The sequence below is a fragment of the Rhinoderma darwinii genome, chromosome 4, assembly GCF_050947455.1.
Source record: "Rhinoderma darwinii isolate aRhiDar2 chromosome 4, aRhiDar2.hap1, whole genome shotgun sequence".
NCBI classification, from domain to species: domain Eukaryota; kingdom Metazoa; phylum Chordata; class Amphibia; order Anura; family Rhinodermatidae; genus Rhinoderma; species Rhinoderma darwinii.
Window position 1 is genome coordinate 146,527,565 of NC_134690.1, and position 24,101 is coordinate 146,551,665.

The window sequence follows — 24,101 nt, forward strand, 5'->3', positions numbered from 1 at the left end:
GAGTTGCCCCCAATGTGGAAGACTCACTGGTGCAGTGTAATATTACATTTTGCCTTCTGCTGTTGTCCAGATGGGATAAAACTAAATAGGGCTCCTAAACCCTGCAGAGTCACGAGCACGGAGGCCGTACAGCTCCCGAGTACAGAGAAACATGACCTACATGTGCTTCTATACAGGCTGAAAATATTGTCACTTAGCAATGCTTCTAGGTGAGAGTGCCTCCGTACTTCCCAGAATTCACAGATATTGTATGTTTGCTGGCGGGCCTCTCCGATGGGGGTCCTGAACCCAACATTTCTCCTTACTTATCCTCACTGCTCGTTCTCACGATCGGTGCGCGGTCCCAGCGGGTGGACCCCAAGAGATCAGACAATTCTCACCTATCCCGTGTATAGGTGATAATTGATTCTGGTACAACCCCTTTAAAGGTAGTCAAGTTCTCTCCGGCTCTCGTGAGTAGACCCTGGCCAACACCTATTACTTGGCAGTGATTGGCTGCTCCAGCGTTTGTCTGATGATAGTGATGTCACCTCACTCTGGAGCCATCATTTAAGGCCAAGGGGGTTTTCTTGACCATATGTTTTATTTAAAGACTTTTAATATATTAAGATTGGTTTTTAAACATTAATAAATAAGGAGACATTTACATTGATTTACAACATGATTCGATGCTCCATTGTATAACAAGTTGTTGTTGTTTTTTTTTTAAACCCAGTGACTGTTGTCTTTCCCTTGTAGATGAGGTGGGAGCCTTGGTTTTCGATATTGGTTCCTTTTCAGTACGTGCTGGCTATGCAGGAGAGGATTGTCCGAAGGTGATTTCTAAGCTGGTATCTTTGTGGGCATATCAAGTGCCCTTATGTTTGTATATTGCACTTTCACTCAATGGCTAGATGAGAATGGCTAGTCGAGTGCAATGTTATTTTGACGTGGTCGTTTATTAAAGTTGGTAATGTCTAATTATTTCACAGGGAAAAAATATTAAAGTTTTCCCACAGAAAATCGCTATCAATCACTGCCCAAATAAAAGATTTTGCAGAATTCTTGCATTATCCAAATAGAAAATATTATGCTGGTTACGTACCCAAATCAAATGGATGTAGTCGACTGCGCTATTCATTCCGTCAAAACAACGGAACCCTTACACAACAGTGACAAACGGAAACTATTTACACTGGATCCGTCACCACTAAAATAAACGGTGATGCAAACGGAAACCTATGGTTTCAGTTTGAATTCCGTTCATTGGTTCCCCTGATGGAAAGCTCAGACGGAAACCCGTTAAGAGTCCCGACGCAGATGTGAACGAAGCTTAACGGTATACATATTTCATGGTGAAAGAACCTTGGAAGACCTACCAGCTTGTCGATGTGGATTGGCCCTCACACAGTCACAAAACCTTAAGGGCCTGTTCACATGTGCGTTGAAGGCTACATTAGGGGCCACCGTCGCATATCCGGCAGAGATTACCAGAAACAATAGTGCAGCATGCTGCACTATTTCTTCCGGTAAAACAAAGGACACCTGACGGAACCCATTAAAATCAATGGGTTCCTTCGGCCGCCAATGATGTCCATGTTGCAACAGAACCATTTTGTTCCGTCATTCCTTTGTTCTGCTCTTGTGATGGAGCAGAGCAATGGAATGCCCTGATGCAGATGTGAGCATATTCAGACCATAGGTAAATTAAAACTAACGCCGTATTCAGACAGGGGTGTGTGGTCTGTGATATAAGGACCGTATGTCGGCCGTATTTCCCGGACTTACCAGAGTTCAGGGAGCCGGGCTTCTAGCATAATAGTTATCTATGATGCTCAGGGTCCCTGCGTCCCCTGCGGGAATACTGTCCCGTACTGAAAACATGATTACAGTACGGGACGATATTCCCGCAGGGAGGTAGGGAATCCTAGCAAAGATAACTATGATGCTATGCACCCGACTCCCTGAACTGTGGTCAGTCCAGGAAATACAGCCAACATACAGTCCATATACCATTGACACGGTCATCTGAATAAGGGAAAAAACGACCATATAAAAAGCAATGTACAATCTAATAAAAAAAAAAACAACAAAAACATTATTTAAAGAACGTAAATAAACAGTAGTTTGTAGTAGTCTTTAACCACTTTATTTTTATGAAATATTGCAGGTAGATTTTCCTACAACAATTGGTGTAGTACTTGACAGGGAAGATGGAAGCACACCAATGGAGACAGATGGCGATCAAAACAAAGCAAGAGGTCCAACATACTACATAGATACCAACTCACTCAGGGTACCACGGGAAAACATGGAGGCCTTCTCACCGCTCAAAAATGGAATGAGTAAGATCTATTCAAAGGCTCACTCTAATGGAAAACTGTGGTTAGACATTTTTTTTATGTTCTAGTCTAAATTTGACATCTTAACTACTAGTTAGGACCTACAAAACAAATCTAGTACTATGGCCTCATGCTGTATTTCCACATAATTAGAACACATAATAAGAATTAAGAACTTTTTACAGTTTTAGAAAAAATTGGATAACTGTTACATTTTAGAAAAAAATACCCCATTCCTATGTTGCATGCATGGGGAAACTTTTCATCCAGGACACTACCTCTTAGAGCTGATACACTGATCGTATTAACTCATTGGTGACTGTCAATACGGATTTTCACAGCAGTCACTAAGGAGCCTTATTCCGATGCATAAACCACTTTTATGGTGCATCAGAATAAGCCTGGCATGGGTGCCCTGTACTTGGAGGAACTGGTGCTAGCCTGTCTGACAGCCGGGCTCCTGCTCTAACGGAGTTCCCTCCGATCCTGGCCATTTAAGCCCTTAGATGTCGCGGTCAATACAGACAGCGGCATCTAAGTGGTTTACAGAGGGAGATGGCTCCCTCTGTCACCCAACAGTGGCCCGATCGTGGTTTGCCCCCAGGCCTGGCATGATTCTATGCCTATTAGGCCTTGCCACTGACAGACTGTAATGCTTTGGTATATTAAGTGTACCAAAGCATTATAGAAGCGATGAAAGCGTATCCTCTAGTGGAACTAAAAAAAATAAATGAATGTAAAAAAAAAAGTTCATTAAAAGACAGTGGCACAGTTAAAAATAAAATAATAAAAGCATTTTTTTCCATAAAAAGTGGTTTTATTTTGGCAGAGTAAAGAAAATATATATTTTTAAATACACATACACGGTATCGCCACGATCGTAACTACCCAAATAATAAAAGATATCCAATAAACTTTATGTACCCCAAAATTTAAAAATACAACTCATCCAGCAAAAAAAACAAGCCCTCATACAGTTATGTCCAAGGACAAATAAAAAAGTTATGGCTATAAATTCTACAATGAAAAAATTACTTTCTCATTAGAGGCCAAAATTAGGCCTCGTTAAAGAGGTATTCAAATTTCAGCAAATAAATCTTATTTGTATACTGAAAACTTGTACAATATTTCAATATACTTTCTGTATCAATTCCTCACGTATTCAAGATCTGTGCGGTCAGGTTCACGACAGCTCTGATTACTGTATTGTAATGTGTGTCAGTCCTGCGCCTGTGATCGTCACATGACATGGACAGGTTTTTTTTGGTTTTTTTTATCCACCGGAAGTTCACAACGAAGGTATAACCGCAACCAGAGATCTTGAAACCCGTGAGGAATTCATACAGAAAGTCTATGGAAAATTGTATAACAATTTATTATACAAAGAATAACATTTATTTGCTTTGCTCTTTAATGTTCATGTAGTTCTGAAGTCAGTTCAAAAGAATCATAAATGGTTAATTTATTAGAGTTCTTATATTAGTAATTTTTGCTTTTTTTTTTTTTTTTTATAGTTGAAGATTGGGACAGCTTTCAAGCCATCTTAGACCATACCTACAAAATGCACATTAAGTCGGAAGCTAGTTTACATCCAGTTCTGATGTCCGAGGCTGCTGTAAGTACTTATCTTTTATTTATAAGCCGGCAAAGAAAAAAAATGAGCATCATTATGAGCTTTAATGTGTGGTCTTTTGGTTCCTTACTCATATTTCCATCATTTTTTCTTAGTGGAATACGAGGGCGAAGCGAGAGAAATTGACAGAACTGATGTTTGAGCATTATAATATTCCAGCGTTTTTCCTCTGCAAGACTGCAGTTCTCACTGCGTATCCTTTTTTTGGTACTAGTACCATGAGATACTTTTCTCAAGTTTTTGTGAAAGATATAGTTTCAAACCTCTTGTAATTGACTGACCATTTCCATCAAATGTAGTAGTTTGCTGCATTTAAACTTCTAGGAGTGCTTCACTTAGGTGAACATTTCTATCCCCGTTGTATACCTCTATGTATTGTATAGTGTAGGTGGAACATACAGAGATATCACAGGCATAACAAAGGAAGCAGATGATCAGCTTGCTGCAAAGTTTAGGACATGTATTGGAGAATTATGTACTGTAGTGCGTCATTAAAAGTTCCATTTTCTTCCCCCACATGTGACACGGTGACAGCTGATCCTGTAGTCCGTAAGATACTGTTCGTGCGTTGAGTATAATCCCCAGTTTGTAGTCTTGTTTGCCTATGACAAACCACCATTATCACAATGATCAGAATCCAGTTGGTGTTTTATTTGAGCATAATGGCGCAGATTTAATTGTATTGTTTTAATCTAAGACCTCTTAATGGGGTTTTTCGAGTTATTCAAAAAAGTGGTAGTGGTAGGAGGGATGCATTAAAAAAGATGGGCTATTACTCACCTCACAGATCTTTTGCGTTCCAGGGCCGCCGTTACAGTCCTCCTCTGACCTAGCTGCAGCGATGATGTGCTTGTATACTCGCAGGATCACTGAGGCCAGTGATTGACTGCAGCGATCACGTGGGTATACGGACAGGTAATCACTGCAGTCATGCCAATAAACAGCGACTAGGAGGACCGAAGCGGCGGCGCTGAAACGCTGGGTATCTGTGAGGTGAGTAATGGCTTTTTTATGCATCCCTGGCACTCTTTTGAATAACTTGGCAAACCCCTTTAAAGCAGGCAGGCAGGAGATTCACCAAATTTATCATAGTGGCGCATGTTGTATATGTATAATACATTTGGTACATCTTGCTAGGCGTGTTCAAAACTTTTCTCTTCCTTGCCTGGCTTCTCTTGGTTGACTTACTTTATACAAATATTTTGCTCCATTTTGGTGCATTTTAAGACACGCCCCTCATGAGTCGCAAAAAGTGTCTAAAACACATAATAAATCTGGCGCAACGTATGCACGCCAGTTTTTTGGTCCAGAATTCTATGCATCAGAAAATATGTGAATAAAGTGATTCCTTCACTCCTGGAATTAGTTTTGCCAACGGTCGCTCTACGGGTCTGATTTTGGATAGTGGTTCCACACACACTACAGCCATCCCTGTACATGATGGATATGTACTTCAACAAGGTAAGACAGTTTGAATGATGCCAATGCCTCACTTATCAAAACGGTCTTACCTTAAAACTGTTCTGGTTGTCCAATGCAACCAATCAGAACTCCGCTTTCATTTCATAAAGTACACTGGAAGAATTAAAGCTGAGCTCTGATTAGTTGCTTTGGGCAACAATGACAGTTGAACTGTTAGGCATTTTTGACAAATGAGACCCGTGTTTTGTTTGCGGCAATAAGTAGAAGGGACACAGTGCCAGCATTGAGTGCTCTCCCCAGACAAGACTGCTGGTGATTTTATAGTATGGTTGTCTGACAGGATAACCGCCTCAATTTTGTCTTGCGCTGAAGGCCTGCTGTAACTTACTGGAATACTCACGTGTTCCATGGCAATGAACAAGTGGAAATAAAATCATGTTCACACATTGGGGAGATTCATGAAAACTGTCTTTGTTGTCCATAGCAACCAATCAAGGTGCAGCTTTCATTTATTATAGTGCTATTAAAAATTGAAAGATGTGCTATGATTGGTTGCTATAAGCAACAAAGCCGTTTTTTCTGTGAGACGGTTTTCATTAATCTTGCACAATGGGGGGAATTTTATAAAAGGGAAAGTGTCACCTATATTTTATTTTATTTTTTTATAATTAAATCCAGATAGCGAAACAATCTTTTTTCCGATCTGTTTATATTTTTTGATTGTAGATTTTTGTTATCCTATTTTCTGTACATGATTATGGGGGCAGCCATCTCACCTGAGCTGCTGTTAACAGCATTTAAAGATAGGCTTTTCAGCAGCCACATGGACCATAGGAACCTGTGAACAGGAGGGAACCCATTGACTTCTATGGGGGTTTTCTAGGCATGCTCTGTAACCTGTGCAGAGGTCATTGTACAGAAAGATATAGAAGGGGAGCTGTGTCGATCACCTATTGTCAAAGGATCCTGTATTATTAATATAGAGGTGTTACCTTTTATTGTAATCCTGCCTATGATGATAATAAGATGACTACTGAGAAGAGATCTCTGCAGAACAGGAAGTGTCAGTCTATTGTGAGGATCAGTGGCCAGTTTGGAAACTGCAAGATTTTAGGAGAACTTTTTAATAAAGATAATGACAAAGAATATATATTAAAAAAAACAAACACCCAAAATAGGTAGTTTTTTTGATGACACATTCCCTTTTAAGGGGTTGTCCACGACCGGACAACTGATGACCTATCCACAGGATAGGTCATCAGTATATGATCGGTAGAGGTCTGACACCCTCCCAGGCATTGGATGTTTTGAAGGGTATGCAGTAGTTGGAGCTGGAAGCAGATGGCTTCGACCACTGCGTAGCGGCCGTTCTGCAGAACTGCAGCTCTGTCCCTATTCACTTGAAGCTCGGCTGCTATTCCGTGACCGGAGCCGTTTGCTTCCGGCATGGTCATCCGGTAGCCGGAGCAGTTGTTCGGTGCAGGGTCCGGGTGTCGGACTCGCACCGATCGTATACTGATGACTTATCCTATGGGTAGGTCATCAGTTGTCCGGTCGTGGACAAGCCCTTTAAGCACTCTACGCCAGCTTTATGGCGCAGAAAATTCGCAATTTGAAAAAATAAATTAAAAAACCATTAAGAAAAAAGTGAGTGAGGTATAGCAAAAGGGGTGAGGCCACTACAGCCTTATGAATTTACTACCATTTACGCCAGAAAACTGGTGTAAATTATAGCGTAAATTTGATTTTCTTGGTGCATGGTCAGCCAGAGATGCGCATCTTACTCCAGTGTTTTTTTAGATTAAGACAGGTGTATCAAATACCAATCTTAATAAATCCCCCCCATTGTGGTTGAGAAAGGCACGCGCTGTGTTTTCTTTCTGCATGGCCTATTTGTGGGCTTTATGTAGTATTTCTTTCTTTCATTGATCATTTTAGTTATAAACTTAATTGTTGTCTATTGCTGCCACGATGTTGAAAACAGCCAACATTGTGGCACACTACTCCATTTTGGCTGGTGGTTTGGAGCTCAGGACGTGCAACCTTTACGTCAAACTTGTATCTGTGATGAGTTTTTCCAACTATTTTTTTCAAAGTACAGTTTAAAAAAAATCTAAGTATATATATAGTTGGATAGAGTGGCCCATATTTACTTAGACTGGTGTATCTTACACCAGTTTTTGTAAAAAAGATCATTCGTGCGATTTGTACCAAATTTATTAAGGCGCACACCTCTTGGCGCATATTGTACTGTCTGAGAGCCAGGAAAACAAATAGCCTGCTATGAGCAGTGTAGATTTAGGACAAAAATTCCATTATTTTAAGAATTCTACTTAATACATTTGATTAAAACTAGGTCTGCTTGGAGACCACACTCAATTTTCTTGTCACTTTTCTTGTCACTTTTCAAATCTGTTGAGTATAGAGAAGTCGCAAATTTAACGGCAAAATGCAAGTTTTTTTGACATGCCATTGTCCTTCACCCAAGCCTAGGGAGACCTCTAGCGATGGGTTCACTCCAGACATCGCTTTCTTCGTATTTCGTCGCAAGAATGCAGTCTGTGGCCAGGGCTCAGGATCCTAAGGCTCTCACTGTTATCGCCTTGGTCACACATTGGGACAGGTTCTCTTTTCTGTATCCCTTCCCCTCCACTTTTGCCAAGAGCTTTTAAGTGGATCAAGGCAGAGGGCAGTTCAGCCATCCTGGTGGCCCAAGACTGGCCTCGTGGGGCTTGGAATTCTGACCTATTCAATCTACTTGCCACAGCCCATTGCACCTTCCGCCGCAACACAACCTGCTTTCCCAAGGTCCACTGTTCCACCCCTCTTTACCTCAGCTGCCTTTACCATTGTGGCTGTTTAAGCCGTGGTTCTGAGATTCCGCGGTCTTTCTAGACCTGTCAACCAGACAATGTTAAAGGCATTAGCAGGGGAAAACGGGGAAAGGCTGTATCACCCTACCTGCACTGCTAGTCATTAGATGTAGCGGTTGCCTAACTGGGACATTTGACAACCGAATTGTTAAGACTGTTCATGTCCTGGACATTTCTAACTATAGATACTGTTTTTGTACTGCATCATAGCTCAGAAATATTTTTCCATTGAAGGGGGTGTATTACATTTTATTTTAGATACCTTGGAAGTAAAAGTTGAAACACTCTGGGACTGCTTTAGGATGTCCCATGGTGCTGCATCTCTTAATGATTGCAGCAAGAAATACACATTTTTGTACTGACCGTAAAAATCCTTTCTCGTTGAATTCATTGGGGGGGGGGGGGGCCAGATCCTGACCTCCTTTTCTTTTTTGTTTTTTCCTGGGCCCATGATTTTGGTTATGGTTGGTTGTTCTCCTGGGACGCTAGATGTGCTGTCTTTTGTCATCTACTGCTTTTGCACAAACGGATTAGCTCCTTGTCTGTGGAAAGAGTATGGTTTGCCTGGGCAGAGCCAAGATTCTTTCCTACCTAGTGTCAGCCTACTAGTGTCAAGCACCTATCCCCATAGTTCTGTGTCCCCCAATGAATGATTTTACGATTTTATTGATCGGTGAGCATTAATATAGCAGTTATTGATCGATAATTGCTGTATTAATACAGTAGATAGAGCTCCTTTTAGAAAGAACACAAGCTCTCACGATAGCCAGCGAGATCTTGCGCTCTGAGACTGGTTGCTGCCGTGCGGAGTTGTGGGAACACACAGGGTATCCCTGTGTACCCCTACCAGGGAGTTAATCTACTATTTAAAGGAGGCTATTGTAAGAACTTGACATGGAATGTCAATTCTGATGTGTATCTATATTTAAGATTTTCAACTTTCTGATTATTCTAATATCTTTTTTTTTTATAGGGATTGTAAAATCTCCTCTCGCTGGAGATTTCATTACTATGCAGTGTAGAGAGTTATTTCAAGAGATGAGTGTGGACTTGATCCCTCCATATTTGATTGCTTCAAAGGTAAGAACTGCTTGATAATCTATATTCTAAAGGTGTAACTAGGCAAAAAATGCTCCATGGTGAGATCCTGTTTTTGTGGCATTTCAGGAACCAGTACGGGAAGGAGCACCAGCTAATTGGAAGAGAAAAGAGAAGCTACCTCAGGTCACTCGTTCTTGGCACAATTATATGTGCAGTGTAAGTGCAAAGTTACTATGTTGTACATGTGTTTATTGTCTACATTTTGCAAAATGGCAATTTATTCTTCCTTTTTGTTTTTAGTCCGTAATACAGGATTTCCAAGCCTCTGTTCTTCAAGTTTCAGATTCCACCTACGATGAGCAGTAAGTTTGTTCTTGAGGTCTTCAGTCTAATAGATTTGCATTGTAAAGTTGAAAGACTTAAAAAGCGCTGTGCTGTCACATTTCTGCAGGGTGGCAGCCCAGATGCCTACTGTCCACTACGAGTATCCAAACGGTTATAACTGTGATTTTGGCGCTGAACGTCTTAAAATTCCAGAAGGATTGTTTGATCCTTCAAATGTTAAGGTTAGTTTTTTGTTTTTTTTAATTAATAGATCTCATTCGTTACAGAGTAAATTGTGGTGTTAAAATGACTGTCTACATCCAGTATGTTGGTGCATGTGCTGACATTTATTGTCTACACGTTAAAAGGGTAATCCCATGGATAGTTTTCATAATAAAACTCCTGAAATGCCCGTTTTAGAGTAATTTGCAGTGTTTCTAGCCTAAAAAAAAAAATCTGGAAGCTGACAATATATGCCCTTCTTACTTTCAATCCAGCTTTACAGTCCTAACAATCTGAGAAGCAGGAATCTTCACCGCTATACTGCCATGTTACTGCAGAGGCTCTGCTCCTTCCCAGACAAGCAAAGCTATTTCACTGCAGGGAACAGGGGATCACTATGCAGAGACTTGGCTGTGGGGAGCGTGAATGAGCGTTCTTGAGAATCTGCACTCGGCCCATTAAGCTGGCCATGCACACTAGAGCAGGAGTCGGCAATCTTCTTTACTCCAGCTGTTGTGAAACTACAACTCTCATCGTGCCGTGACAGCCAAAGGCTTTACTATTTCAGCCAAAAGAACTGCCAGGCCATGCTGGGAATTGTAGTGTCACAACAGCTGGAGGTTGCTGACCCCTGCATTAGAGGTTTGGGTTTGGCCAACATACATCTGTGTGTGGTGTTGTCCTGACTCTTCCCCAAACCGCTAATGTTCGGAGAGAGAAGAGTCAGGCATGTTGAATGTCAACATTCCCGATCCTTTTGTGCTCTAGTAGGTAAAACTCTTCTGGCAGCGGCTTTCTCTCTTGAAAACACGTGTTTGTGTTTGTGTGTATGTGTGTGTGTGTAAAGACGCAATTCACTGTGCAATTAAAACAACATGTTAACTTTATTCTGCGGGTCAATACGATTACGGCGATACCAAATATATATAGTTTTTTTTATATATTTTACTACTTTTACAAGTAAAAACCTAAGTGTAAAAAAGAAAATTTATTTTGTGTCGCCAAATTCCGAGAGCTATAACTTTTTTATTTTTCTGTTGATTAAGTGGTATGAGGGCTTATTTTTTGTGGGATAAGCTGTAGTTTTTAATAATACCATTTTGGTGTACATGTGACAGTTTTATCACTCTTTATTTCATTTTTTGTGGGAGATAAGGTGACCAAAAAAATAGATTCTGGCGTTTACAATTTTTTTTTTTATTACAACGTTCACCGTGCGGATTCAATAATGATATATTGTAATAGTACAGACTTTTACGGATGCGGCGATACCAATTATGTTTGTTTTTTTTATTTTTTTTTACTATGCTCTAGTGGGAAAACGGGGGTGTTTTGAACTTTTAATATTTTTGTATTTTTTTTTACACCAAAAAAAACGAACAAATTTTTACTTTTTTTATTAGTCCACCTAGGGGACTTCAACCAGCGATCGTTAGGTCGCTTGCACAATATACTGCAATACTAATGTATTGCAGTATATCGTGATTCTGACAGGTATCCCTTAAGCCCTGCCGGAGGCAAGGCTTAATAGGTGTACAAAGATGGCGGACCTGGGGGCCTTCATTAGGCCCCCAGGCAGCCATAGCAACCATCGCCCCCCCCCCCCCGCAATTGCGTTGCGGGGGGCGCAATGAGCTGTTAGAGGGGGTCGCCCCCCTCTTTCTAACGATTTAAATGCTGATGCTGCTGTGACTCTGAAGTGTCGGCTGTAACAAACAACCGACATCCGCATCATATGGAGGGAGCTCACTGCATACTTCCCCCTACCCGACTTTGGCGTATGGTTACGTCAAATTTTGGGAGGGGGTTAAAGTGGCTAAACATTATTTACATAAAACAAGAAAATCTCTCTCTCTATCTATCTATCTATCTATCTATCTATCTATCTATCTATATATTATACTTTTGGATGGATAGACTATACAGTACACACATGTATTGAATACTAGCTCATTTAACTTTTAGTTTAGGCCACTAATATCAGATCGGTGGGGGTAGTCATCCCGGTACCCTCACGATCAGCTGACTGATGGGGCGGCAGCCTTTTTGCCTGTTTACAGTGCCGTACACTTCTGTAGCAGCTGTGCCTGGGATTGCAATTCCGGTCCCATTCTTGTGTACTGCACTGTGCCTGGTAAGCACTGAAGAGGCTACGGCGACGAATGCTGTGGCCCCTTCAGTCAGCTGATGTGCCGGTACTCGGACCCCACCGATCTGATATTGATGACCTATCCTAGGAATGTTAATTGGTCATTTGACATATTCTAAAGATGTTTTTTTGTTTCCAGGGTTTGTCCGGTAATACTATGCTTGGTGTCAGTCATGTTGTGACTACAAGTGTTGGGATGTGTGACATTGATATCAGACCGGTAAGTACAGTAGTGCTACAAGTGGCTTAAAAATCAACATGACGCTAAACTGTCTTGAAAACAAAAAAAATCATATTGTCTGTCTGAGAATTCTTTGATTTGATTATAAAGCCGATCTTTCATTCTGTTTAACGTACAAGATGAGAACTACTGTTCCATTAAAAAAACCCTGGTGTGCCCACACAATGAAATAATTTTTGGACATTGTCTGGTTGAAGCTATTATTGACCTATTCTGTCTGTAGGGATTGTACGGGAGCGTGATTGTTGCAGGAGGCAATACCTTGTTACAAGGCTTTACAGACAGGCTGACGCGAGAACTTTCTCAGAAGACTCCACCGGTATGTGTCTTGGTTTACTGCAAATGGGAGGATGATAAGTATGAAATTTACTATGTATTGGGTTATCCTGCTTTTGGGTTACATAGTTGGTAGAGCTTGCAATGCTTATACAAAATTCTGCCCTCTAGAGATGATTTGGGGAACTACATCTGGTGTGGGGTGTATTTATCTTCCTGCATCTGTATAGGCTGCTATAAGGTAGGGATATGTGCATGGTGATATGGTGCTTATGGTTTCTTTATTGCTCTGCTATTAAGATGTAAGAATAAAATATTCCAATTTTAAGTAATCCTTATGTAATCATTATTTGAATGACTTTTTTTTTTTCTCTTTTAGAGCATGAGGTTAAAGTTGATTGCAAATAACACAACAGTAGAGCGAAGGTTTAGTTCTTGGATTGGTGGTTCTATCCTTGCCTCTCTGGTAAGTGAATAGTAGTTATATGTAGGTGACTGGCCGTTCATCTATAAAAAAAAAAAATACCACATAAAAGGCATACCTAGAGCATGTTGCATTTGGAGAACACGGCTCTGACTCAAAAAAAAAACAAAAACCGCTGTGTATGTAGGCTTTTTCAAAATTTACCATAGACTTTAAAGTAACATCTGTCCAAAGTGTTTTTGGGCAAAAAAAATTACCAAAAACATAAAGAAAACACTGTGTGTTAATCTAGCCTTAGGGTTTTATTGCAAAAATGTTGCTGGTGGAAGGGGGATGTAGAGGTAAGTGCCTTGGTGGGGGGGGGGGGGGGGTAATCATGATACCCCTGGATCAGGATAAATTAGTCATAAATATATTTTATACTTGGTGGGCTACAGGGGGGTCAATGCCAACAAGATGGTAAGTAAGCTAGTACTGGAGGTTAATTAATACCTGGTGTCCAGTAAGTTACTCACCTGAAGGCTCAAGCATTGTAATGCCTTGACATAAAGCTGATGGGGGTTAACCTCTACCAGGTTTACCATGTTCCTCTTCCGGGCCTCCTAGGAATGACTGACGGGCTGCACATTTGTCTCTGTGATTGAGCAGAACGGTTCATCATTATGGAAGTGGTGCCAGAACTGGAATTGATTTGCCATCCCCACATATGAGTGTGCTCGTACCCCTTACCACTCTTTGGTGGCTCTGCCTGTTGTTTACAACTTTTTTCATAAGCAGTAATCCAGATTATTCCTTGTATTAGAAGGGTCAGAAGCTCTTCTGGGTAACATTCCTGGAGGCTGTAAATGACGGCCACTGTTATCCCTTCACCAAACTTGCTTTTATGAAAGAAGTGGCGAACTCCTAGCATGTTTTGGAATTTTTACTTGCGCGATTCTGTTTAGCTAATGCGATTGTGAACCATAAGTTATAAGAAGATGCCTTGTCTAACAATTATTTAATGTCTGAGCAGCTTAGAATAAGTCCTGGAGGAAAGAGATTTGTCTAGAAACACCTCCGAATTGAGATGTGCAGAGCAGTTCGGTGCCAGATAAAGGCGCGCTTTAGGCCAGGGCTACACTGAGACTTTTTCTAATGCGGATGGTTAATCTTGACTATAAAATGACAGCTGCAGTCAACAAGATTGTATGCAGCTCAGTGTAGACATTTGGGCTGCAGCTCAATAGTCCATCAATAAGGAGCACTACAAAAAGTGTCAGTGCAGTCCTGGCCTTGAAATAGTTGGGACCGGTAGACCACTACATCTGTTGCAGGAGCCTCATTTTTGAGCAGTTTGGGGTGTGGGATAGGTTAAAGAGGCTCTGTCACCAGATTCTCAAATCCCTATCTCCTATTGCATGTGATCGGCGCTGCAATGTAGATAACAGCAACGTTTTTTTTTAATTAAAAAAACGTTCTTTTTTGGCCAAGTTATGAGCTATTTTATATATATGCAAATGAGGTTTGAAATGGACAACTGGGCGTTTTTTTTTCGTTATGTCCAACTGGGCGTGTATTGTGTTTTTAACTGGGCGTGTTTATGTGTATGACGCTGACCAATCAGTGACCCGTCAGCATCATACACTCCTCAACATCTGCACGCTCCTCTCCTGAAATATTCTGTGCTGCTGTGAACTCTGATCTTACCATTACGTAGCTCTCAGTCTGTTACCTCTCCTCCACTCCTGTCCTCAATAACACCTTCACATGATTGGCAAGTCACCACCCCGCACAAGATCCTACTGCACGGCTGACAGCCGTCATCTGTATAGCTAACAGCACGGTTGTGTTGGACGTAGGGATGTCACGATACCAGAATTTGGACTTCGATACCGATACTTCGTTTAGTATTGCGATTTCGATACCAATTTCGATACTTTTGCCAAGAGTAATAAAAAAAATAAATTCTTCCGTTTTCTGATGTGAGGCGCGACGTGTGATGAAGTTTGAATGCGCCTCACATTAATAGTAATTAATCCCATCATGTTTCTCAGTCATAATGGGTTAATGTGTGAGGTACGTGATGGGGTTAATTACTATTAATGTGAGGAACATGGAGGTTAAATTCATCGCACCTCGCGCCTCACATTAATAAGTGAATGAAAGCAGTGTTTATTTTATTTTTTTACAGCGTACACATCATAAATGATGCAAAAAAATTGTTGTGCGCGCCATTACTGAATGTGTATATTTTATGTATTGAGACTTATTTTAATGTTTATTGTAAAAAAGGTGAATGTGTATTTTTTTTAAATTTAACAATACTTTGTTTTTACTTTATTTTTAAACTTTAATGTACTGACATATATCCGATATGTGCCAGTACATTAACCTGTGGACGGATAGCACACAGGCAGTTGTTAGGACATACCCAAGTATGCCCTAACAACAAGAAATATGATAAGACAGCCCTGGGGTCCGTCAATAGACCCTGGGCTGTCTGCCCATATATGGTATGGCCCTCGATCGCGTCACAGGAATTCCCTGTGACGCGATCCAGGGGCATCCCCCCTGCTCATTTTCTCCTGAATGCTGCAGTCAGCTGTGATCGCAGCATTCAGGGGAATAACGGCGGAGATGAGAGGTTTCTCTGATCTCCGCCGTTATAGAGCGGGGCTGCGGCTGTGTAATACAGTCATTGCCCCGCTCCTGACAGGAAGTGCGCGCGCGGTCAGCATGAGGTGATGCGGCCGGCACTGCATTAATGAGCGGCGGTTCAGGCACTGAGGACAGAACATGGGGGTGTTTTGTAGTGCGCCCGCCATGTTCTGTCTCCAGTGCCGCCGCTCAGTGCAGCGCTGGCCGCATCGCATCATCCTAACCCCGCAAACTTATCATGACTCAGGAGCGGGGCTGTGGCTGAATTACACAGCCGCAGCCGCGCTCCCATACATTCATGTATTACTATACTTAGCTGTACGGCTGCGCAGCTCAGTATCGAAATACAGGAAATAGCGGTATCGAACCGTTTAGGGATGCACAGTATCGAAACCGTATCGAAGTTTCGATGCACCGTGCATCCCTAGTTGGAAGCGCGCCCTGCTGTGTCTCACTTAGCAGCTGGGTGTGTTCCCCTCATCTAGCTGCTACGTTCTATCCTGACCGCCAGTGAATTCTCCGTGCGGTCTTCGCAGTGCTGCTACCCCGTTTACCTACGGGAGCAGAACGTGGCTCCTGAAATACTCTGTGCTGCCTTAAACTGTGGACAGGTCAGGATCCTGTTTTTTTTAAATGCTGCTGGGGAACCCGCTCGATCCACTATATAAGGCTGCGCCTTCATCCTCTTCTGCCCCAGTCACTTATTCCCAAGCACTGTAAACTTTCAGATTGGTTGCGCTGTGAATATTCGGAGAACGTGATTGGTTTATATGCAGGGTAATGAACATACAGACAAGCAGTAGAAGACTGAATTCAATGAAATGCTCAGCCCTTAGTCAGTCTTCTACTGCTTGTATGTATGTTCATTACCCTGCACATAAACCAATCACGTTCTCTGAATATTCACAGCGCAACCAATCTGAAAGTTAAAAGTGCTTGGTAATAAGTGACTGGGGCAGAAGAGGATGGAGGCGCAGCCTTATATAGTGGCTCGAGCGGGTTCCCCAGCAGCATTTAAAAAAAACGGGATCCTGACCTGTCCACAGAGTTTAAGGCAGCACAGAGTATTTCAGGAGCCGCGTTCTGCTCCCGTAGGTAAATGGGGTAGCAGCACTGCGAAGACCGCGCAGAGAATTCACCGGCGGTCAGGATAGAACGTAGCAGCTAGATGAGGGGAACACACCCAGCTGCTAAGTGAGACACAGCAGGGCGCGCTTCCAACACAACCGTGCTGTTAGCTATACAGATGACGGCTGCCAGCCGTGCAGTAGGATCTTGTGCGGGGCGGTGACTTGCCAATCATGTGAAGGTGTTATTGAGGACAGGAGTGGAGGAGAGGTAACAGACTGAGAGCTACGTAATGGTAAGAGCAGAGTTCACAGCAGCACAGAATATTTCAGGAGAGGAGCGTGCAGATGTTGATGAGTGTATGATGCTGACGGGTCACTGATTGGTCAGCGTCATACACATAAACACGCCCAGTTAAAAACACAATACACGCCCAGTTGGACATAACGAAAAAAAAACGCCCAGTTGTCCATTTCAAAGCTCATTTGCATATATATAAAATTGCTCATAACTTGGCCAAAAATTTACGTTTTAAAAAAAACGTTACTGTTATCTACATTGCAGCGCCGATCAAATACAATAGGAGATAGGGATTTGAGAATCTGGTGACAGAGCCTCTTTAAGTGCTAGTAAAAATGTGATCTGGGGGGCGTGGCCTAGCAGCAGATGTAAGCGGACGTGTGTCGCTGGAGCTCCCGCTGTATCCATCCTGAAAGTACAGAATATCCCTGATTTACCTGGTAATACTCACCGAACTGGAGAAGGGGCAGCTGGAGGAGACGATACCGCTTAGCACAGCTGCAATGACCCGATCTAAAAAGCAAAAAACACTGCCGGCGAGTCCAGGGCCGGGAAGCCAAGATGGCACCGAGGAGATTGACTGCAGGAGCAGGCACATGCGGTCTGAACTCCTCGTGCACACGGCTCTGCAGCAGGCAAGACGCCGGTGGCTAGCAGTGGGAAGGCGGGCAGCCTGGCATCTGGCTCGAGATATTCCGTGCTGGGGGAGGACACGGTGAGTGAAGAGGAGGAAGAGCTGGGTAGTCAGCGACGGGACAGGCGGGCTGATGAGGATGGTGGCAGAGCGCATCACAGGAGAGACCAGGTGAAAGAGCCGTCCCTCACAGACATACTTGCTGCAGTAAAGCAGAATTCCTCGATTTTATCTATGCTGACTGGGCAGGTGGGAAGCCTGAAGGAAAACATCCTGTTAAGAAATGATTTGCAGAAAGTGGCAGAAAGAACCACAGTTATTGAGGGGAGAGTGTCTGAAGTGGAAGATGTTATACCGGAGCTCAGACGTGATGTACAGTCACATTCTTTGGCGGTGGTTGCCCTGCAGGCCAAGGCGGATGATTTAGAGAACCGGTTAGGCAGAAACAACGTGCGTTTGGTCGGAGTGCCGGAAAAAGTGGAAAGCAATAACTCAGATGAGTTTTTTGAAAAATGGCTGCTGGAGCAGTTTGGCTGGGAAGAGCTGTCTCCTTTATATGCTGTTGAAAGGGCGCACAGAGTACCTACCAGACCGGGACCGCCAGGGAGACCCCGAGACCGGTCTTAGTGAAGCTGTTACATTACAAAGATAGAGATAAGATCCTGCGGAAAGCAAGGGAACGGCAGGATATCTCCATTAATGGCGCCAAAATATCCTTCTACCCGGATTTCTCTACGGAAGTGCAGAAGAAGCGGCTGCAATATTGCGACGTAAAGAAGCGTCTGAGGAACTTGTCCATACCATACTCGATGATGTATCCGGCTAAATTGCGGGTAGTTGCATTTGGGACTGCTTAATTCTTTTAGAACCCCAGGGAGGCTGCCAGATGGCTGGATTGCAATGAGACGCGGCTGCGGAGACCGGCTGGAGCAGAGGATGCGTGAAAGCCTGCCTAGGCGGTGAAGTTTGGAGTCAAGGAGTCTTTTGCGGGACTGTAGCATATTACATGTTGTTCTGCTGTTCTATGTGCGAGCACCCTTGTCTGACATGCGACAGGGTGATATCCTTTTAACAAATTGGCCGTACTTGTTGGCAATGATATTGTGGGATCGTTACTGGGTACCTAATGTATCTGCAAAATCTGCTGATTGTGTGGGATTGTTTAATACATATGAAAAGCAGTGGGAGCCACAGCTCAATGGAAGTGGTGAGAAAGTTACATGGTTAAGTTGGAGATGCCATTGGGGCATGTCAAAAGTTCACACTACGGTGTGCCTCTGCTGAATAGGAGAGACAGTACATGTCGCTCTGACCCTTTTCGGAGGGGAGGTTTTGTACGGGGAGGAGGGAGGCGACGCACGGCCCAGTATCTCGGGGGTACCAGTTTGGAGTAGCAACGGATTTCTCTATGATATGACGCCTGATGGGGTCGGTTAAATGCTTATCCTGGAATGTCCGGGGAATACGGGAAGCTAGGAAACGACAGGCAATCTTCAATTGGGTTAAACAACAAAGTGCCTTGATAGTGGGGCTGCAAGAAACGCATCTGACTAGAGAATCTGTGTCCTTATTCCAAAGAGTGTGGATTGCACATGGGTTTCACTCCTTCCATACGACTTATTCTAGGGGGGTGAGTTTGCTGATACATAAGAGCCTTCCCTTTGTCTGTCATTCGTCTTTCTCTGATGAGGAGGGGAGATATGTGGGAGTGCACTGTACTATATATCATTGGGAATGTATTCTAGTGGTGCTGTATATCCCTCCGCCTTATTCTAGCATTGTACTTAAACGAGTTACGGAAAAACTTTCCAGGTGGCCTGAGGTACCGTTAATCTTGATGGGGGATTTTAACGCAGTGATGTCTGAAGGGTTGGATAGATTTCATAGGGGAGGGGGTGGGCAAGGGGGAGACCTGACTGCCTTTGGAAGATTAATGGTGGAACTTGGCTTGCGGGATATTTGGAGAGATAAACATCCAGGGGTGAGGCAGTTCTCATGTGCATCGTCTACGTTCCAGTCTCTTTCATGAATAGATTTGGTAGCGTGCTCCGCCTCAGCGGTACCGTATGTGGCGCAAATTGAATATCTACAACGGGCATTATCGGATCACTCTCCGATGGCGGTGACACTGGAAGTGGGTGTAAGACCTACCAGGAACCCCGGGAATTGGAAGCTGAATGCGTTCTGGCTGAAATTGATGGATGGTGGGGAAATAAGGGACCTGATCACAGAATATTTTACTTTTAATACTGAGTCGGTGCCGCAAGGGGTGTTATGGGACGCCATGAAGGCATGGCTGAGAGGAGTATTCATTCAATATATTAAGCGAATTAAAACTAAGTCTAGGCAACTGGGAGAAAGCTTGGAGGAACGAGTGACAGAAACAGAAGGGAGACATGTGGAGGAGGGATCAGAGGAGACACTTAGACACTGGGTTGAGGCTCAGATGCTGTTGGAAAATCACCAACTAGCAATGGCGGATAATAAACGCTTATTCCTTAAACAGAAATATTATGAAAAAGGGGAAACTGCGGGGAGGTTACTCGCTAGGATGGCACAGCCACAAGGGAGTAATAATTTTATTCATGGTCTTCGGGGGGAGGGGGGCGGGTGGAGACAGACACGGGGCAAATCCTGCAAATATTTAAGCGGTTTTATACTGACCTATACACATCCAAAGCGCATTACGACACACAGCAACTGGAAGATTACTTAGGAAGCATTAATTTGCCTACATTGGGCCTTGAGGCCCGTGAAGGCTTGGAGGCACCTATTTCCTTGTAGGAGTTGGAACAGGCGGTAAGGGATATGGCAAATGAGAAAGCTCCGGGTCCAGATGGGTTACCAGGGGAGATTTATAAGGAATATGGAACGGAATTAGCACCACAATATTTAATCACTCTACAGGACAGCTTTGACAGAGGTAAACTGCCAGACTCCCTATATGAAGCAACGATAGTGGTTATCCCGAAAGAGGGGAAAGATAGTCCTATAGACTGATATCCTTGCTGACATCGGATGTTAAGATCTTGGCAAAGGTTCTAGCGCTGCGGCTAAATAAGGTGGTTCAGCAAGTGGTGCATGAAGACCAGTCGGTTCATGCCCTCCAAATCGACGGCTGTTAACCTCAGGCGGTTGTTTTTAAATCTTCAGGCGATACCGGACGTTCGTGGGGGAAGGGCTGTGCTAACGCTAGATGCCGCGAAAGCGTTCGATTGTGTAGAGTGGAGATACCTATGGCGGGTAATAGAAAAGATGGGATTCGGCCCTAATTTCGTGAAATGGGTACAGTTGCTGTACGTGGCCCCTACAGCTCGCATACGGGTGAATGGTGCATTGTCCGAAAAGTTTTCGCTGGCCAGGGGTACGCGCCAGGGGTGCCCACTGTCGCCATTGCTGTTTGCTTTAGCGGTGGAACCACTGGCGTGCCTCATAAGACAGGAGGAGCGCATACGGGGCTTGCAATATGGGGAAATGGAGGAAAAAATCTCGCTATATGCAGATGATATATTAATATATATGGCAGACACTGAGAACACTCTGGAGGTAGTAATGGACACGATCACAAGGTTTGGGGGGTTTTCGGGATTAAATATTAACTGGACCAAGTCTGCTCTTATGCCACTTGACCCGGTTAATGTTGTGGACACTGGAGTGGGACTACGGGTTCCGATAGTATCTGAGTTTACGTACCTAGGGGTTAAGGTGACGGCTAAGGTTCAAGAATATATGTCTTTGAATGTTTTACCACTGCTGCCCAAGGTGAAACATAAGGTGGACGGCTGGAACAGGCTCCCGCTCTCTGCTCTGGGAAGGACCAATCTAATCAAGATGATCCTTATGCCTCAAGTTTTGTATATTCTTCATAATTCCCCAGTATGGATACCTAAACATTGATTATGATGCATAATCTCTTTCGGGATCTGGTCTGGAAAAAAGGGGTTTCCGAGGATAAAATTGGAGAAACTGCAATTGCCTAAAGATGAAGGGGGGGGTTGCACTGCCAAACGCCTGGATATATTTCTTAGCCGCTCAAAGCCAACAGTTTAAAGGGTGGGAGGACTCGGAGGCATGGGGATCTAGCGCATGCTTATTGTCATACATGGGGGGAGGACTCAACCCGCTAGAGGGTCTGGAAGCGTATACCTTTAAGAGACTGGCGAGTGCTAAACCTACATTGCTCCTGATAAAGTCTGGTGGCAATGCAAACAGATCTTGGGAGTGGGAATGTGCACCAAATATACTCCCTTATGGCATAATCCGGTTCTGGGGGAACTGTACCAATTAGAGGGCATGCAAAAATGGGAGCTGGCAGGGGTTGGGCGATTACAGCACTTGTATGATGATAACGTGCTGAGATCATTTCAGCAGTTGAAAGACCTATTTCAACTGGAGCACAGTATGTTTTACCAATATTTGCAGATCCGTCATGCCCTACAGGCGCATGTGGTGGACCTGACGGTCTGTGCTCTGGGGGTCCTCGAATATGTGGGACGGGCAGACACGACCAAAGGACTGATCTTGACGGCATACGGGAGTTTGTTGTCCAAACACCTGGGAGACCCGATGACGATCGTAAAAGTAAAATGGGAACAGGATATTGGTCCATTGACCGAAGAGGAGTGGGGGGAGATATTAGCGTCCACATGTCACTTATCACTCAGTCTGGCGCAAAGGAGATCCCAACTCTTGATACATAGAGTGTACCGCACCCCGTGGGTATTAAAACAGATGGGTATTAGAGCGGATGCTAAATGTCCTAGGTGCACGGAGGAGAAGGCGGACATATACCATATGTTTTGGACATGTGAGGCCCGGAGGACACTATGGGGGGAAATATTGGATCTGATAAAGCAGGTGTATGGTCTGGAACTGGCAGCAGACCCTAAAGTTATGTTGTTGGGAGCGGTGGGGGAATTGGAGAGGGACAGGATGGTGGGTCTGGCAATTGCAAAAATTTTATATCAGACGAGGAAATGTATTGCTAAACATTGGCTGGATGCGGAGCCACCAGGGATGAGGGAAATTGTAGGAATGTTGAATCATAATATCCTGATGGAGTATAAGATATTTTCAAAAAGAGGCACGGGGAAAAAAATTTGATAAACAATGGAGTGCATGGCTGGCTTGCTCTGAGGTGGTATCACCTGACCTGAGTAGAATACGGGCACGGGTCATCTGAGGAATTGGAGGTGACCGAGGTTGGAGCAAAGAAGGGGTGGAGGAGAAACATGTCAATAGAACGGATTCCTTTTCGGATTGGTATTACAAACAATTGGTAGAGATATGGGTGGGGGCTGTGCGGAGGGTGGGGGGAGAGGGGATGTTGGGGGTTTTCTGACATGCTGTAATTGTTGTATACGATGTTGAAATACTTGAAATATGAATGTAATTGTGTTATCCTTTTTGATGTTCGTAACAATAAAATTGGATTGATTAAAAAAAAAAAAAAAAATGTGATCTGACTTATCCTCTAAATCTAAATTGTCTATCTTGCAGGGAACATTTCAACAGATGTGGATTTCTAAGCAGGAATATGAAGAAGGAGGGAAACAGTGTGTGGAAAGAAAATGCCCTTAAGTCTCTTATCAGGCCACTGCCCTGTCTTGTACCCTTTTCTGAAATAGCTTTAGCGCACTCAGGAAACCAATGGACTTCTTTTGTAGTTAACAGCCTCCTATAGACGTTTGACTCCTCAATAGAAATCTGGGTAGCGAGCATTTGCATACAATGCATCTGTTTCCAAGCAATAACCTCTGTTTTGTAATCCTCCCATGGAGCTTCCCTTCGTAAATGCAGTTTCTGGCAATGTGATATACAGGACAGGTACCATGGTCAACACACGAGATTAGGTAGAAGCTGCTATATATTTTTATTTTTTTTTGTTAAATATTTAAGCAGCTTTTTTTTTTTTTTTTTTTTTTTTTTTATATATATTTAGCATTTTGTTATTGAATCATTCATTAGTTTGTTTAACATTAAAGTTACTGCCTAAATATAATAAACTTCTGTCTGGTTCTTTTTTCATGTTTCAATAGCAGACAAAAATTACTATTTCTCAGACAATAAAAACCTGTACAATATATATATCGATAAGAGACTGAAGTCGTTTCGACACTTGCACTAAGGTGGCTAGCTATCCGATATAGAGTAGCCACCTTTCTGACTGCAGCTTTTCAGAAGGAGCTGCCAGGCATCTGCTTTGTAGTGTTGACAGCAGCCTCCTCTTCTGGTCTCGTGACAGCGTCTGCATCGTGCTGTTAAATAATACAGCATTTTAATGATTGGGGGATGGGTCCGACGACAACAGATGTATAAAAATGCGTCTCATTTAAAAAACATTTTAAACAATGATGGATATCAGTACCCAGAGTGTTAACTCTGCTGGTAGTGAGCCTATTTCAGTAGCCTTCAGTAGAATTCAGTATACAGTGTATATTACACACCTTGTCAATTTTGGATTATAATGGATGTTTGATGTATTCTTTGTATGTTTGACTACAGAATATTGCTAAGTTACTGCCGGATGTAAAATT

At 43.1% G+C, this 24,101-nt stretch overlaps 1 protein-coding gene across 1 annotated transcript in view; it reads left to right on the forward strand.

Annotated features, from left to right (window-relative positions):
* ACTL6A (actin like 6A) overlaps positions 1-23,451 on the forward strand; it is a 33,529-nt gene extending 10,078 nt beyond the window's left edge. The window contains exons 2-14 of the mRNA XM_075864050.1: positions 739-815; positions 2,150-2,324; positions 3,836-3,936; positions 4,050-4,147; positions 5,321-5,415; positions 9,223-9,329; positions 9,417-9,506; positions 9,591-9,652; positions 9,742-9,856; positions 12,125-12,205; positions 12,450-12,545; positions 12,882-12,968; positions 23,065-23,451. Coding sequence (XP_075720165.1) covers positions 739-815; positions 2,150-2,324; positions 3,836-3,936; positions 4,050-4,147; positions 5,321-5,415; positions 9,223-9,329; positions 9,417-9,506; positions 9,591-9,652; positions 9,742-9,856; positions 12,125-12,205; positions 12,450-12,545; positions 12,882-12,968; positions 23,065-23,145 — 1,265 coding nt within the window. The 3' untranslated portion in view covers positions 23,146-23,451. The remainder of the gene's footprint in view (positions 1-738; positions 816-2,149; positions 2,325-3,835; positions 3,937-4,049; positions 4,148-5,320; positions 5,416-9,222; positions 9,330-9,416; positions 9,507-9,590; positions 9,653-9,741; positions 9,857-12,124; positions 12,206-12,449; positions 12,546-12,881; positions 12,969-23,064) is intronic.
* Positions 23,452-24,101: the final 650 nt, after the last annotated feature.